The sequence below is a fragment of the Salvelinus sp. IW2-2015 genome, linkage group LG31 (genome assembly GCF_002910315.2).
Source record: "Salvelinus sp. IW2-2015 linkage group LG31, ASM291031v2, whole genome shotgun sequence".
In the NCBI taxonomy this organism is placed as follows: domain Eukaryota; kingdom Metazoa; phylum Chordata; class Actinopteri; order Salmoniformes; family Salmonidae; genus Salvelinus; species Salvelinus sp. IW2-2015.
In genome coordinates this window covers 6246444-6265050 of record NC_036870.1, presented here as the reverse complement: position 1 = coordinate 6265050, position 18607 = coordinate 6246444, and the positions used below count along the sequence as shown (strand labels likewise).

Genomic DNA, 18607 nt, shown 5'->3' with positions numbered 1-18607 from the left:
AGTCTCTTCCTTCTTGCCAAACATTGCATCTTTATTGCTAGGCAGGAAGTTAAGTTATACAGGCAATAAACTGTTCCTTCTCCCTTAATGTGACCTGACCTCGACCCCCTTCATCACTAATCCACAGCTCTCTGCCCTTATCAGTGCTGCCACGTGATCATCTTGCCTACACTTGGCACATTCCAAGCTTAATTGCACTGATCATATACATTCATCCTACAGATAACCATTTACTGCTGGTGTAGACCCTAGACTATGGCACCCCTCATCTCTCTAGCATAACTAATGATTAATAATATTCAAAGTTTAGAAATCTGAACTCGTCACCTCGTTACTGTTATTTATTGTTGCTCTTTAATTATTTGTTAAAAAAAATATTTATTGTATTGTATTTATTTGTTCAACTACATTGTTAGTTAAGGGCTTGTGAGTAAGCATTTCACTAAGGTCTATACTTGTTGTATTCGGCACATGTGACAAATAAAATTTGATTTGACAAGATTATTGTTGTCTGAAACTATACYATTACGACAGCGTGATATGAGTTCATTTATACAGGTGATCAAACACAAGGACATTGGGATGAGCTATTCCAGGGCTGGTATGTTGAAACACTCGTACGACCTTTGGATTCATGACCAACCCAAGTCCTTCCGAAGACCATTGATACAGTAATGCCAACTGCCAAGATGGTGGTTCTATGTAATTCCATTCAGCTCTTTCTCTCTCTTTCCCCCTCGTTGACTCTGCCTCACTGACTCTGCCTCACGATGTACGCACAGCACATGTCAAAGAGGAGGGGGGAGGGGGGGTGAATGTTCTGGGCTATATATAGTAACTGTTGCAGGGAAAAAAGCATCCTTTTTCCTTAACCCCCACCTACCCCACAAAGCCCCCCTCCAACAGGACACAGACCAGGCAACTCTCCCTCCATCCTTTCTTCACATCTCCGTCCCTCACCTCTCCTTCCATCCCTCGCCCTCTATCCCTTTTGAATCTCTCTCTTTCTATCGCAGTATTGCTGTAATTGTACAGACACGCTTAACAGAGAATGCATAATGAATTGCCGCTCCAGAATGGTTGAACACCAGTCATGCAATGAGTAACGATATGGAGAGGGGGAAAGAGGGAGAGAGCAGGAGGATAGCTCCGTGTCCTGCATCCCAAGTTGCTTTTGTTTAAAACATGGCCCTCTCATGTATATTGCCCTTTCTATTTGAAGGAGACTGCATCATGTTTCTGCCTAGTTGCTCTCAATCTTGGAAGTCCCAGAGCTAGGGTGAGTACCGGAATATTGTTTTAACATTGTGGGATGCAACTCGTCTGCCTAGGGGGACTACTCAGAGCATGAAACTGAAACGACACCAGATGTATCTGGTAATCACCTAGCCTTCTTAACAAGTCAGTATGCTGATTAAAAATGGTGATAATGAGGTGGCATTGTAAGGGTTCAGTGGAGTTCATGTTTTGCTGCCATTGCGTGTTTACTATTGCTTGGATTTGAAACTCTCAGGGGTTTATGTCTAGTTGTCTAATTTACATTTTGTTTCAATCAGCTCAGATTTGAAACACTTCTCTCACATGTAATTATTTATTTGTTGATAATACACTAAACAACAACATAAACGCAACATGTTAAGAGTTGGTTTCATGAGCTGAAATAAAAGATCAATGAAATTTTCCATACACCCAAAAAGCTTATTTCGCTCAAATTCTGTGCATAAATTTGTTTACGTCCCTGTTGATGAGCATTTCTCCTTTGCCAAGATAATAAATCCATCTGACAGGTTTGGCATATCAAGAAGCTGATTTAAACAGCATGATCATTACACAGGTGCATCTTGTGCTGGGGACAATAAAAGTCCACTCTAAAATGTGAAGTTTTGTCACACAACACAATGCCACAGATGTTTGGAGGGAGCATGCAATTGGCATGCTGACTAAGAATATCCACCAGAGCTGTTGCCAGATAATTGAATGTTCATTTCTCTACCATAAGCCGCCTCCAACTTCTTTTTAGAGAATTTGGCAGTACGTCCAACCAGCCGCATACCACGTGTATGGCGTCGTGTGTGCGAGCGGTTTGCTGATGCCAACGTTGTGAACAGAGTGCCCCATTGGTTGCGGTGGGGGTTATGGTATAGGCAGGCTACGGACAACGAACACAATTGCAATTTGAATGCAGAGATACCGTGACGAGATCCTGAGGCCCATTGTCGTGCCATTCATCCGCCACCATCACCTCATGTTTCAGCATGATGATGCACAGCCCCAGGTTGCGAGGATCTGTACACCATTCCTGGAAGCTGAAAATGTCCCAGTTCTTCCATGGCCTGCACACTCACCAGACAATGTCACACATTAACCATGTTTGGAATGCTCTAGATCGACTTGTACGATAGGGTGCTCCAGTTCCCGCCAATATCCAGTAACTTCACACAGCCAATGAGGACAATGAGGACAATGTGAAGGAGATGTGTCAAGCTGCATGAGGCAAATGGTCAGACCAGATACTGACTGGTTTTCTGATCCACTTCCCTACTTTATTATTATTATTTTGTATCTTTGACAAACCTATGCATATCTGTATTCCCAGTCATGTGAAAACCATAGATAATGGCCTACTGAATGTATTTTAAATTGACAGATTTCCTTATGAACTGTAACTCAGTAAACTCTTTCATCGTTGTATGTTGCGTTTTTATATTTTTGTTCAGTATTGTCTTGTAGCCTATAATTGTCACAATCAAATCCGGCAGGACTTTGTCCAGTAATTCTTTGGGTATCCTCTGCTTTACATTGTTGTGGACTGAAGTGGAAGTAGAGCTACTGCATCAGGTCCAAACGGGCGTCTTGCCTCCTTACTCTATAAGGGAAAACTCTTATTTATTAAATGTGTTTTCCTTGTTGGGTTTCCTGTATCTCTCGGTGACAGTGGCCCAGAACAGGCTTTGGCAGCTCTCCCCCACCTGGCATCGCTCCAACATGACTTACATCAGATTTATGGACGTGTCATATAGAAAAAATATATATCTCCCCACGACACAAATTTGCCTGTCGTGGAAATGTATGAAAATAATCAAATTATTATGCGGCTCGTGTAGTTTGTGTACCCTCCAAAAATAGTGTGGGGTTAGATTGGATTAGAGTGAATGTGTTTTTAGAGATTACAGTCAAGGAAACGGTTTTAATCTTTGACCTCGAGCATGAGAGTGCGTGCATTTTGTTTATGTTTCATAATTTATTTTGGATCATTTTTCGAGCCTTTTGAGGTGATGTAAGGTTTGGATTTTCAAAACTATTCCATGGTAAGGCCTGACAGTACTCTTTCTGTCTGTTTTCTGATTAGACTTCAAATAGTGCCCGCAATCTACATTTTATCAATATGTGTGATTTATGTAATGAATGTCAGTGTTTATAAAAAGCTTTGGACCTAAATGTTGAATGTAAGATAATGTCGGCCACTCTACCAAAGGATGTTATCTGCTGCCCCCTAGTGATATTCTAATAGAACAACATGCACCAAGAACTCACATGTGGTACAGGTTCAGTTAGTAAAATGTGGCACGGCATTTTCATTTACTGGACATTTTGAGAAATTTACCGGACCCATATGCATCGGGTGCGTAACCCAATTAGGGCGTCCACCCACGGTGCTCAGAATGACAAATTATGGTAATTCATATGAACAGAACACGCAAGTCGAGGGTGCAACGATCTACTGTCCTTACCGAATTCTGATGCGCACTTTGAAGGTGTTAGAATAACTGTACACGTTTACTTTTCCTCAGCCAACAAGATGAGCAAAGAATAGCAGAATCACTGGCCCATGTCAATCTACTATCCTCATAGTGGAAAAGTTTGCATATTCTATTGGTCAGCCTGTCGAGAAAGAAATGGCCTTTCCCAAACAAACTCTGGGACGATAGATCCCAAATTCATACAACCAGTAAGCCTAGGCTAAAAAAAAACACGTTAAAAAGCAATGAGTCTGATGCAGCTGATCAGATCATTTAGCTTAAAAATGTTAATTTAATATTTCATCACATAAGTGCAGCAATGTACACAAGGCACTAGGCAAGTTAAGTAATAAGTTGCATGGACTACACTAAGTGTTTAGCATGATTTTTGAATGACAACTGTACCTCATCTCTTTACCCCACACACACACACACGATTATCCCTCAGTCGAGCAGTGAATTTCAAACACAGATTCAACCACATAGACCAGGGAGGTTGACATTGACTATCTGAAGTTATTAATAACAATTTGGATGGTGTATCAATACACACAGTCACTACAAAGATACAGGTGTCCTTCCTAACTCGGTTGCCGGAGGGGAAGGAAACCGCTCAGGGATTTCACCATGAGGCCCATGGTGACCTTAAAACAGTTTTCTCCCCATTTTAAACTCTGAGGATGACTCAACAACATTGTAGTTACTCCACAATACTAATCTAAATGACAGAGTGAGAAGAAGGAAGCCTGTACAGAATAAAAAATATCCCAAAACATGCATCCTGTTTGCAGTAAGGCACTAAAGTAAAATTGCAAAAAATATGGTAAAGAAATTAACTTTGTCCTTAATACAAAACGCTATGTTTGGGGTAAATCCAACACATCACTGAGTACCACTCTTCATATTTTCAATGCTTGTCATTGGCAAGGACTAGAGTTTTATTTTTGGGGGAGGATAAAAATAAACTGAATAGATCTAAGCACAGGCAAAACCTGGTTGTCTGCTTTCCAAAAGCTGAAGAACATGTGCACATCCAGGTACCTTTTTGCAGGTGCTGGAGTTGAAGGAGGGAAATGCTGCACACTGCTGCTCATGCTCCCAGGTCTTCATCAGGCATCCATATCCCAGGTGGGGGTGGAAGGTCGTATGCATGTATGGGCAGTACTCAGTTAAATCACTTCCTGAAACAGGAGGTAAAAATGTATAACAGGTTCACAGTATAAAAGTATATGACCATACACAAGGAATGTGATCAATATTTACAGTTTATAGTTTATATATATATATAGCACACAAAAGTAGGTGGATTTGGCTATTTCAGCCACACCCATTGCTGACCAGTGTATAAATTTGGGCACAATCCCTTAGACAAACATTGGCAGTAGAAGGGCCTTACTGAAGAGCCTGGTGACATTCAATGTGGCACCGTCATTTTAATTTTAATTTCACCTTTATTTAACCAGGTAGGCTAGTTGAGAACAAGTTCTCATTTACAACTGCGACCTGGCCAAGATATAAAGCAAAGCAGTTCGACGCATACAACAACACAGAGTTACACATGGAATAAACAAACAAAGTCAATAATACAGTAGGGAAAAAAGTGTGTATATATACAGTGTGTGCAAATGAGGTAAGATAAGGGAGGTAAGGCAATAAATAAATAGGCCAAAGTGGCAAGGTAATTACGATATAGCAATTAAACACTAGAGTGATAGATGTGCAAGTAAAGATACTGGGGTGCAAAGGAGCTAAATAAATAAATACAGTATGGGGATGAGGTAGTTAGATTGGCTATGTACAGGTGCAATGATCTGTGAGCTGCTCTGACAGCTGGTGCTTGAAGTTAGTGTGGGAGTCTCCAGCGTTAGCGATTTTTGCAGTTGGTTCCAGTCATTGGCAGCAGAGAACTGGAAGGAAAGGCGGCCAAAGGAGGAATTGGCTTTGGGGGTGACCAGTGAAATATACCTGCTGGCGCGCGTGCTGCGGGTGGGTGCTACTGTGGTGACCAGTGAACTGAGATAAGGCAGGGCTTTACCTTGCGAAGACTTGTAGACCTGGAGCCAGTGGGTTTGGCGACGAGTATGAAGCGAGGGCCAGCCAACGAGAGCGTACAGGTCGCAGTGGTGGGTTGTATATGGGGCTTTGGTGACAAAACGGATGGCACTGTGATAGACTGCATCCAATTTGTTGAGTAGGGTGTTGGAGGCTATTTTGTAAATGACATCGTCAAGGATCGGTAGGATAGTCAGTTTTACGAGGTGAAACAGTTTTACGAGTGAAGGATGCTTTGTTTGTGAAGGATGCTTTGAAATAGGAAGCCGATTCTAGATTTAATTTTGAATTGGAGATGCTTAATGTGGGTCTGGAAGGAGAGTTTACAGTCTAACTATACACCTAGGTATTTTTAGTTGTCCACATATTATAGGTCAGAACCGTCCAGAGTAGTGATGCTGGGCGGGCAGGTGCGGGGCGAAGAGCATGCATTTAGTTTTACTTGCATTTAAGAGCAGTTGGAGGCCACGGAAGGAGAGTTGTATGGCAATGAAGCTCGTCTGGAGGTTAGTTAACAGTGTCTACAGAATGGTGTCATCTGTGTAGAGGTGGATCAGAGAATCACCAGCAGCAGGAGCGACATGATTGATATATACAGAGAAGAGAGTCGGCCCGAGAATTGAACCCTGAGGCACCCCCATAGAGACTGCCAGAGGTCCGGACAACAGGCCCTCCGATTTGACACACTGAACTCTATCAGAGAAGTAGTTGGTGAACCAGGCGAGGCAGTCATTTGAGAAACCAAGGCTGTTGAGTCTGCCGATAAGAATGTGGGGATTTGTGTATATTGGTTCCTAACTTCCCTGAAAAGTTGCATATCATGGGGGCTATTTGATGCTAATGCAGTACGCCACAGGATGTTTTTGTGCTGGTCAAGGGCAGTCAGGTCTGGAGTGGACCAAGGGCTATATCTGTTCCTGGTTCTAATTATTTTTGAATGGGCATGCTTATTTAAGATGGTGAGGAAGGCCCTTTTAAAGAATAACCAGGCATCCTCTACTGACGGGATGAGGTCAATATCCTTCCAGGATACCCGGGCCAGGTCGATTAGAAAGGCCTGCTCGCTGAAGTGTTTTAGGGAGCGTTTGACAGTGATGAGKGGTGGTCGTTTRACCGCAGWCCCATTACRGAYRCAGGCAATGAGGCAGTGATCGCTGAGATCTTGGTTGAAGACAGCAGAGGTGTATTTGGAGGGCAAGTTGGTTAGGATGATATCTATGAGGGTGCCCGTGTTTATGGATTTGGGGCTGTACCTGGTAGGTTCATTTGATAATTTGTGTGAGATTGAGGGCATAAAGCTTAGATTGTAGGATGGCCAGGGTGTTAAACATGTCCCAGTTTAGGTCACCTAGCAGCACAAGGTCTGAAGATGGGGGGCAATCAATTCACATATGGTGTCCAGGGCACAGCTGGGGGCAGAAGGTGGTCTATAGCAAGCGGCAACGGTGAGAGACTTGTTTCTGGAAAGGTGGATTTTTAAAAGTAGAAGCTCGAATAGTTTGGGCACAGACCTGGATAGTATGACAGAACTGGCAGTTCTATCTTGTCGTAAAATGTTATAGTTAGGGATGGAAATTTCAGGGGTTTTGGTGGTCTTCCTAAGCCAGGATTCAGACACGGCTAGGACATCCGGGTTGGCAGAGTGTGCTAAGGCAGTGAATAAAACAAACTTGGGGAGGAGGCTTCTAATGTTAACATGCATGAAACCAAGGCTTTTACGGTTACAGAAGTCAACAAATGAGAGCGCCTGGGGAATGGGAGTGGAGCTAGGCACTGCAGGGCCTGGATTAACCTCTACGTCAACAGAGGAACAGAGAAGGAGTAGGATAAGGGTACAGCTAAAGGCTATAAGAACTGGTTGTCTAGTGCGTTCGGAAAAGAGAGTAAAAGGAGCAGGTTTCTGGGCACGATAGAATAGATTCAAGGCATAATGTACAGACAAAGGTATAGTAGGATGTGAATACAGTGGAGGCACCTAGGCATGGAGTGACGATGAGAGAGATATTGTCTCTAGAAACATAATTTTAACCAGGTGATGTCACCGCATGTGTGGGAGGTGGAACTGAAGGGTTAGCTAAGGCATATTGAGCAAGGCTAGAGGCTCTACAGTGAAATAAGACAATCACTAACCAGAACAGCAATGGACAAGGCATATTGACATTAGGGAGAGGCATGCGTAGCCGAGTGATCATAGGGGTCCAGTGAGTAGTTAAGCTGGCTGGAGACACGGTGATTCAGACAGCTAGCGGGCCGGGGCTAGCAAGCTAGCAGAAGGGCCTTATAGGTCCGTCGCAACGGAAGAAGTCTGTTGTAGCCTCCTCGTACGGTTCCGTCGGCAGACCAGCCGTGATGGATTTGTAGGGTTCCGTGTGGTAAAGGTGCCCAGTCCAATTGGCAAAATAGGTATAGTGGCCCAAGAAATTTGCCGATGGACCTATTCAGCTAACAGTCCGATATGCTCTAGACAGCTAGCGGGCCGCGGCTAGCAGATGGGCATTCAGGGGACGTCGCGACGGAGGGGCCTGTTTCAAAAAGAACCCTCGGGGAGATTACATCGGTAGTCCAGTCGTGATAGATTAGCAGGGCTTCTTGTAGTAAAAGGGGTCCAGGCTAATTGGCAAAATAGGTATTGTAGCCCAAGGAGTGGCTGATGGACCTCTTCAGCTAGCCGAGAGATGGGCCTAGCATGGGCTAGCTCCAGGCTAATTGGTGCTTGCTTCGGGACAGAGACGTTAGCCAGGAGTAGCAACTCGGATTGCAGCTAGCTAGCTGCGATGATCCAGGTGAGAAGGTTCAGAGCTTGCGGTAGGAATCCGGGGATATTGAGAGAAAATAAGTCCGGTATGCTCTGTTTTGAATTGCGTTGTGCAAACTGGCGAGGGATTTCCGAGCTAGAGGTTAGCTGATGACCACTACCAGTGATTAGTTGACTACTATCTAGGAGCTAGTTAGCTGGCTAGAAAAATACTTTAAAAAATTGCAGATCCATACCACATTGATTGAGGCGAGTTGCAGGAGAGTATATTAAAGTTGAGGTTTAGGAAAAATATAAAAAGATTTGCGACGAAAAAATATATAAAAGATATATACACGGGACAAGACGAGGAAAAAGAAGTCTGACTCCTACGCCATCTTGGAACAAAACTGCAGTCTGGACCCCAGTTCTAGGAGATGGTCATGGTCACGTAACGTGGTCATGGAAAACTCCTGGCCATAGACATGACCTAATGTAATCTATCAAAAATATACATAAGGAATATAAGGCTGATTTTAGTCAGGTGCCCAGTGATCCAGCAGAGTCCTGTTACTTACACAAACACTGAGGGGGAGCAGAAGGGTGTGAACTCATTGACATCCAAAACGTTGACCGTGTGACACTGGCGGTAGTGGAGCGTTCCACTGCCACGCTGTAGGCTCTGACCAATAGAACACTGTGGACCAGGGCCATAGGATGCCACCTTTCCAACAAGTCAGTTCGTCAACTTTCTGACCAGCTAGAGCTGCCCCGGTGAACTGTAAGTACTGTTTTTGTAAAGTGGAAGTGTTTAGGAGCAACAATGGCTCATCCGCAAAGTGGTAGGCCACACTAGCTCACAGAATGGGACCAATGAGGGCTGTAGCGTGTAAAAATCATCTATCCTCAGTTGCAACAATCACTACCGAGTTCCAGACTGCCTCTGGAAGCAACTTAAGATCTGCTCTTTTAGTCTGCAAACGGTGTCAGTGGAGGAGGTGTTAAGCCTATTGAAGTCATTACCTGATGGTAAATCTACAGGTTATGGTCTTATGGACAATTCTTTGCTTTGCTGTGCTGCTCCCCAGATTGCAGTTCCACTGAGATACATATTTAATTGGTCACTGGAAAAGGGGATGTTTGCAAAGGATCCGAAACTGTGTCCTATTCCGAAAGACTGCAAAGAACCCATTACTCCTGCCAATAGTCGACCAATTAGTCTACTCCCTATACTCAGTAAGATATTGGAGGTTATTGTGAGTAGACAAATGTGGGAGTACATGGAAAAGCATGATCTGATTACAGCCAATCAGCATGCTTATCGCAAAAACCATTCCACTACCACTGCATTGGTTGACATGATTGACCAGTGTCTCAATGCTATGGATAATGGCAAGTTTGTGGGTGTACTATTTTTAGATTTCAGTGCAGCATTTGATTTAGTGGATCATGAAATAATTTAGACAAAATTAATGCATTATGGTTTTAAGGAGGTAGCATTGAATTGGGTACAGTCATATCTAACTGATAGGAAACAGTCCACCTATATCAATGGTTCATTTTCTTCCCCTCGTGTTAAACTGTGGAATACCGCAGGGCAACTGCCTTGGGCCACTTCTTTATTTAATATATACCAACGACCTTCCCTATGCCTTAGTTGAACCTCAAGCTACTATATTTGCAGATGATACTACAATTTATGCAGCAAGACAATCGGTTCAACAGGTACAGCAAGTTTTACAAGGAGATTTGGAGAATATCAGGGAGTGGGTTTGCCAAAACAAACTTGTTTTAAACACCAAGAAAACCAGAGTTATGTTGGTCTGTTCAACTAGGAAAAGGCCAAAACAGCATGGGATACAATTAAGTATGGGAGAAATACAAATTGAAGAAGTGGCAGAAACCAAACTATTGGGAGTGCAGCTAGACAACTGCTTATCATGGTCGTCTCAAATAACTCATCTATGTAAAAACCTCATGGCTATGTAAAAAAATATTATATATTAAAACAGCATGCATAATCAGAAGGATAGCTAAATATTTACCAGGAAAAATTATTCAGCAAATAACACAAGCATTAATTGAGAGTCAGGTGAACTACTGTTCTGTGTCTGGGGAAATGCATCATCAAGGAGTGTTTTAAGGTGGAGATATGGTTCTTTTGTTGCAGTCATGCGCAGTGTTCTTGGTTGGTCATCAATCGACAAGATAATTGAAAAAAACATGCTTATTTTATTTCATAATATACATCATTTAAAACGGCCAAGTTCTATTCACAACGGTATTCATTTGGTAAGAGACAGACATTCCATAAATACTAGGAATAGATTGTCCACCATCTATGCGTTATCCAGACAGAAAGAGAAATAGGCAAAATAACATTTCGATTTAGAGCAATAAAGAAATTGAATAAATTAACTGAGCAAATTAGAAACCTTTCCATATATAAATTTAAACATTATTTTAAAACGATTTACATATAATACACTGCTCGAAAAAATAAAAGGAACACTAAACAACACAATGTAACTCCGTGGAGAACGTTCTGCTGCCTGCAACATCCTCCAGCATGACCGGTTTGGCGGTGGGTCAGTCATGGTGTGGGGTGGCATTTCTTTGGGGGGCCGCACAGCCCTCCATGTGCTCGCCAGAGGTAGCTGACTGCCATTAGGTACCGAGATGAGATCCTCAGACCCCTTGTGAGACCATATGCTGGTGTGGTTGGCCCTGGGTTCTCCCTAATGCAAGACAATGCTCACCTCATGTGGCTGGAGTGTGTCAGCAGTTCCTGCAAGAGGAAGGCATTGATGCTATGGACTGGCCCGCCCGTTCCCCAGACCTGAATCCAATTGAGCACATCTGGGACATCATGTCTCGCTCCATCCACCAACGCCACGTTGCACCACAGACTGTCCAGGAGTGGCGGATGCTTTAGTCCAGGTGTGGAGACCATCCGCCACCTCATCAGTAGCATGCCCAGGCGTTGTAGGGAGGTCATACAGTCACGTGGAGGCCACACACACTACTGAGCCTCATTTTGACTTGTTTTAAGGACATTACATCAAAGTTGGATCAGCCTGTAGTGTGGTTTTCCACTTTAATTTTGAGTGTGACTCCAAATCCAGACCTCCATGGGTTGATAAATTTGATTTCCATTGATAATTTTTGTGTGATTTTGTTGTCAGCACATTCAACTATGTAAAGAAAAAAGTATTTAATAAGAATATTTYATTCATTCAGATCTAGGATGTGTTATTTTAGTGTTCCCTTTATTTTTTTGAGCAGTGTATATAGAAATGTTGTGGGACTATAGTAGATGAAGAATCAATATTTTTTAGATTGAGTATTTATTGGGTCATTATGTTAGTATATTATGTATGTTTGTAATAGTGGGTTATATGTGAAAATGTGTTTGTATTATAAATTGTATTTGAATGTTTAAGGACTCTTGGAAGATTAGTCCAAATGGGGACTAAAAGAGATCCAAATCAAGCACAAGAACTGTTTGTTGGGATCTTCATGAAATTGGTTTCCATGGGGGAGCAGCCGCACAAAAGCCTAAGCTCACCATGCACAATGCCAAGCGTTGGCTGGAGTGGTGTAAAAGCTGGAAACGCGTCCTCTAGAGTGATGAATCACGCTTCGCCATCTGGCAGTCCGACGGATGAATCTGGGTTTGGCGGATGCCAGGAGAACGCTACCTGCCCCAATGCTAGTGCCAACTGTAAAGTTTGGTGGAGGAGGAATAATGGTCTGGAGCTGTTTTTTCATGGTTCGGGCTAGGTCCCTTAGTTCCAGTGAAGGGATATCAATGCTACAGCATACAATGACATTCTAGACAATTCTGTGCTTCAAACTTTGGAGAAGACCCTTTCCTGTTTCAGCATGACAATGCCCCCGTGCACAAAGCGAGGTCCATACAGAAATTGTTTGTCGATCAGTGTGGAAGAACTTTGACTGGCCTGCACCGAGCCCTGATCTAAACTTGGAACGCCGACTGCGAGCCAGGCCTAATCACCCAACATCAGTGCCCGACCTCACTAATGATCTTGTGGCTGAATGGAAGCAAGTCCCTGCAGCAATGTTCCAACATCTAGTGGAAAGCCTTCCCAGAAGAGTAGAGGCTGTTATAGCAGCAAATGGGAGACTAACTCCATATTAATGCTCATGATTCTGGAATGAGATGTTCGACGAGCAGATGTTCGACGAGCAGGTGTCCACATACTTTTGGTTGTGTGTGTGTGTGTGTGTGTGTGTGTGTGTGTGTGTGTGTGTGTGTGTGTGTGTGTGTGTGTGTGTGTGTGATCTCACACTATTCAATTTGTGCAAAAAAAGCATTTGGACATTTTGTAACTATAAAAACGGTTTTAAGTTAAGGCCAAAGGAGACCGTGTGTTGAGCCTGTGGATCCAGAACGATTCCCTTTTGAAGATGGGTTTCAGCTGTGGGTCAGTATCAATAATGTCCCAGTGCTGCCTGATAATGTCCCCTTTTTAAATGCCTTTCCCGATGGTGAGTATTCTGCTTTTTCTTTTACTTTTGGTTGAAGGCTTTCCAAGTGTGTTAGCCCTTCAAAACAATCATTTGCATGTTTTATCCAATTTGTCGTTTGTAGCCCTATTCCTTTTGTGAGGTCCGTGGTCGGTTTCTGGTAAGAAACATCAGAGCTGCGTATTCTTCTGATGCGGCTGAATCGACTAAMAGTGAGACTTTTTAAATAAGTGGGACGTGGCTGGAAGCTGTCACCTCTTGAGGGTGGTTTTCTGTAGAGGGGGGGTTTTGTCCTTAATAAAACTGCTTTTGTGATAGGGCGTAGTTAATTGTGAAACGAAGGTGCTCATTCATAGTTTAGATAGGCATGGAATTCCAATAGTTCTTCTTGGGTCCCTGTATAGATCCGGGAAAATATATCTGAATTAGGAGAATATTGGGGATAAAGGGGTTAAGGTCTGGATTCAGCACCACCTTCTTTTCCAAACATTGGTTAGAATAATTAGGCGCCATTGTGCTCCCCGTCGCTGTCCCTTTTGGTCTGGAAGAAAAAGTCAGTTCCACCAAGTCCACAATACAATTGGCACGTTCATTGAGGAAGAACCTGAGGGCCTCTACGGCCACCCTGGTGGGGGATGTTTACTATACAGACTGGTAACATCAAAAGTACACAGAATAGAATGTTCTGGTATATGGCCCACATATTTCAGGAGATGAATCAAATGAATAGTCTCTGGTATACGTGGGGAGAGCGATCACCCAGGGTTTCACTATATGGTCTACAAAGGTAGAGATATTCTCTTTCAGAGATCTGTTACTACTCACAATGGGCCTGCCTGGTATAGGTGGCATCATGCTCTTGTGAATTTGGGGGGAAGAGTGTACATGACCGCCGTGGGTGGGCAGTCAACTTTCATATACTCATATTCTGTCTTTGTCATTTTCAGCACTGCGTTCTCAGAATGGACCGTCTCCTAAAGTTGATTCAGCTGTGGGATCGGGGCACCACCAGTACAGAGCTTGCTCAGGAATGGCAGCAGGCAGGTGTGAGTGCATCTGCACGCACAGTGAGGTGAAGACTTTTGGAGGATGGCCTCGTGTCAAGAAGGGCAGTAAAGAAGCCACTTCTCTCCAGGAAAAACATCAGGGACAGACTGATATTCTGCAAAAGGTACAGGGATTGGACTGCTGAAGACTGGGGTAAAGTCATTTTCTCTGATGAATCCTCTTTGCGATTGTTTGGGGCATCCGGAAAAAGCTTGTCTGGAGAAGACAAGGTGAGCGCTACCATCAGTCCTGTGTCATGCCAACAGTAAAGCATCCTGAGACCATTCATGTGTGGGGTTGCTTCTCAGCCAAGGGAGTGGGCTCACTCACAATTTTGCCTAAGAACACAGCCATGAATTAAGAAGGGTACCAACACATCCTCAGAGAGCAACTTCTCCCAACCGTCCAGGAACAGTTTGGTGACGAACAATGCCTTTTCCAGCATGATGGAGCACCTTTCCATAAGGCAAAAGTGATAACTAAGTGGCTTGGGGAACAAAACATCGATATTTTGGGTCCATGGCCAGGAATCTCCCCAGACCTTAATCCCATTGAGAACTTGTGGTCAATCCACAAGAGGCGGGTGGACAAACAAAAACCTGCAAATTCTGACAAACTCCAAGCATTGATTATGCAAGAATGGGCTGCCATCAGTCAGGATGTGGCCCAGAAGTTAATTGACAGCATGCCAGGGCGGATTGCAGAGGTCTTGAAAAAGAAGGGTCAACACTGCAAATATTGACTCTTTGCATCAACTTCATGTAATTGTCAATAAAAGCCTTTGACACTTATGAAATGCTTGTAATTATACTTCAGTATTCCATAGTAACATCTGACAAAAATATCTAAAGACACTGAAGCAGTAAACTTTGTGGAAATTAATATTTGTGTCATTCTCAAAACTTTTGCCCACGACTGTACACTTACCAAGTAGCAAGATGATGGTTGGTTCACAGACACATCTATACTGTACACATTGGTGTCCTATAGTTTATTTAACCTTGTGTTCGTCCCCTCCCTCCCTCTTATCTCTCCCTGCAGCTGTCCACTGCAACCTGAGCCAGAATGGGATGGACCACCAGATGTGCCCGGACGATGTGACCTCTCACCTGGAGGAGGAGCCTCTGGACCAGGGCGCCATGCTGGACGACGACAGCCCCACCTATCAGGACGTGAGCCCCGGGTACCAGCGCCGCTCACCGCCCCAGCGCTCCGTCTCCGAGTCAGAACTCTCACGTGTAAGAACGGGGACTTCAATGCCGTCTTCATCAACCCAGTCCTCGGGACCCACTAGCCATATATTTAACGTATCCTAAATCCATGGTGTTGGAGAACATTAAATGTATGGTACGGCTGGTGTGACCCGAGGACTGGGTTGAGAAAGGCTACTCTAACACATGTCAGGATGGGTACCAGGCTGGGGTGACCACTCGCCATAATCATTGGTCTGTAACAGATTTGTAGGTGCATTTTGGGATATTAGTAACGCGTCCCATCTTTCGCTGTACCTTGCTAATTTTCAAGGAATTTCAGATCTGTAATTCAAACAGACAATCTTGAATTCAGTAATTACTTACTTACTACACTTTCTGGCACCTAACCATTGCTTGATCCATTAAGTAAATACACAACTTTTCAAATGAACTCCCTTGACAGCCCTTATTCAATGTTTCCTGAGAATGACTTGTTTAGATTAAAGGTTGTCGTCAGTGGAGAATTTATTTTATTTCCTCTCTAAAAATGGCATCCTGTCGAGACAGCGGATCTGACATTTCCTCCTTTTTCTGCCTCTGTCTCTGAAGGGCGATGAGAAAGAAAATGACAGAGATAATTATCTGTCAATCTGACTGCCTGGACCTGCTTTCACCCAGACAATATGTCCTCTAAGAAGCTCTACGTAGCTACGCCTTTGAAATGTAGAGGAACAACTAGGCTTGGGCAGATTTTAATATTGTCATTCCATCCTTCTCTTATCCCGGGATTTAGCGAAAACAAACATGAACTTAAATTGCGAAGACAGGCAAATCCAGCTCATAAAGTTATACAAGCATAGCTAGTAGCTACCGAATGTCATTTCCGATGAGTGTGGACATTTACAAGCAAAAGTGAAGGAGAGAAGTTGTGCAACTGAACAAAGTTGTGATGCATGTTTTTCTGATGGAAGAGTAGCACGTGCACACGGAGGAGAGAACTCGAGTAGGAAGCACGGGGAGAAAATGGCAGCTGTGCAGAACTCATCCAGAGCTCTCTGACGTCTGGCAGAAAGCCATTCTAAGATATCTGATGGCAAACAGTGTAGTAGTGAATTGCATACACGTGTAACTTCATCACCACATGTGCGCCGCACAACAGAGACTCACTATAGATATAGACATCTATACACTCCCGTTGTGCGATTTACTGACAAACGCGTGACCGGCTCAACTGTTCTGGGGGAACTACGGCAAGCTTCATAATGTGACAGGTGACATGAAGAACGCACTCGGCTTTATCTCCTAGTGTATTTTGCACAAGTTGACTGCAGGTGTTAACTTAAAGTAGCTACAAATATTCACATTTTATTGAAAAATGTCAAATATTGAAAAACCGTCCTGTGGCTTTTTCCAAATACCCTGGTAAACGGTATAACGCATAAGCCTACAAACAACTAGGCTGTTTTTTTATGGTCTCACTGCGTGGTACAGGCACATTTCAAAAAGAATGTAATAACGGCAAGGAATCCTATTCAGAAATCTGTGGATGGGGGGGCCTCCCGAGTGGCGCAGCGGTCTAAGGTACTGCTTCACAGTGCTAGAGACGTCACTACAGACCTGGGTTCAATCACAACTGGCCGTGATCAGGAGTCCCATAGGGCGGCGCACAATTGGCCCAGCATCGTCCGGGTTAGGGGGGAGGCTTTACTTGGCTCATCACTCTCTAGCAACTCCTAGTGGCGGGCCGTGCGTCTGCAGGCTGACGTAAGTCATCACATGAACAGTGTTTCCTCCGACACATGCGGCTGGCTTCCGGGATAAGCATGACTCAACCTTCATCTCCTGAGCCAGCTGGGGAGTTGCAGCAATGAGACAAGATCGAAATTGGGGCGAAATACCCCCCAAAAAATGTAAAAATACATACAAAATCTGTGGACGTTATGTTACCTTACTTCGTAGGGAATCAGTCAACTCTTCATATGTAGCATAAAGTACAACATGTCTTAATCACGAACTGTATTTTCAACCATGCGCATTGTACAGTATCTGCCATTTGAGTTCATGACTTTGATACCCTTTTCACACTACTGAGCCAAACCAACTCGAGCCAAGCTGTACTGTTCTGGCCAGGCTACACATTCCCCTAGTTGCTGGAACATGTTTGAAAGGACAATAAGAAAAGAAAACGCCGAAGCCATCACAGTACGGTGCAGTTCTGCCTATAGAGGAACTCTGTGGCTAAGCAACGGCATCAACTGAAAGCATGACCTGGTGGAGCATGGTGCCTTCAACGCCAGGATAATGGGTTCGATGCCTGGGACCACCCACCCATAAAACATATTCACGCATGACTAAGTCACTTTGGATAACAGCATTTTCTAAACGCCATATATTATTATGGAAAATCAAGAAACCCTACAGATAATATCATGCCCAAAGCAATATCTTACTTTGTCTACACACACTAGCTCCTATTGCCTGCTGTGTAATGGACCCATATTGACTTCCGAGGTCAGGGAATTAAAAGCCAGCGTTGTGTATGCACGTTCTTTTGATGTGGCCCAATGAAGTCGGTCTTCACACTGCTTGTAAATCCAATTTCTCAACCTGGAGGCGTCTTTTAAAGAAAGCGGTTATTAATTTACTCAGAATAGCGTGTTATTTCTCGCTCCCAGCCCGGCCAGCCGTCCACATAGAGACAACCTGCCTTATCCCCGCAACGTAATGGAATAATTAGCTAATTTTCTTTTCCTTTGAGCTTTGGGAGAGAGCGAAATAATAAAAGGAGAGAAACAGCGGGCCCAGGCAACGCCTGCTGCAACGCTGGACTAGTTAATTAAGTGAGCTACGAAGGAGATGGGGCGAGAACAACACTGGAGCTCGATGTCTCAAATAACCACTCAGTCAGTGTGACGCTAATGGCTATTCCCTCTCAACAGTGAGGAAATGTATTGGAATGATGGAATGGTGCAGTGTGGCCATTTATTCGCTAGATGGCGCTGTATGTTTGTGAATGCCAGAGCTGTATAGTGTACTAACTAGGCTACACAGTGGTGGAGGAGCTCCTTGAATGCCTTTACATTCTTGTAATAATGGTGTTACTTTAAATGAATGTAAGTAATTAATGAACTATCGGTAAGGCTTTTAGTATCAATATTAAGTATCCAATTAATTACACCTGGTAGTAGTCTGTGTTGCTGTAGGTTTCATTTTGTTTCATTTTCATGGCTTTGGGGACTGACATCCTTAAAGTGTTTGTGTTTTCGAAGTTGTCCTTGCTCTGTTGCTAAGGTAACATGTGAAATACACGAACTGCGTAGTGTGTTAAATTATGCCAAGGACAGATTGAC

General features: G+C 43.7%; 1 protein-coding gene across 3 annotated transcripts in view; it reads left to right on the top strand.

The window, feature by feature from the left end:
• The window catches only part of samd12 (sterile alpha motif domain containing 12), a 127503-nt gene that overhangs the window by 22389 nt on the left and 86507 nt on the right, over positions 1-18607 (top strand). For all 3 annotated transcript variants that reach the window (XM_023976471.2, XM_023976472.2, XM_023976470.2), the window contains exon 2: positions 15106-15302. In XM_023976471.2, the coding sequence (XP_023832239.1) occupies positions 15106-15302 (197 nt within the window). The remainder of the gene's footprint in view (positions 1-15105; positions 15303-18607) is intronic.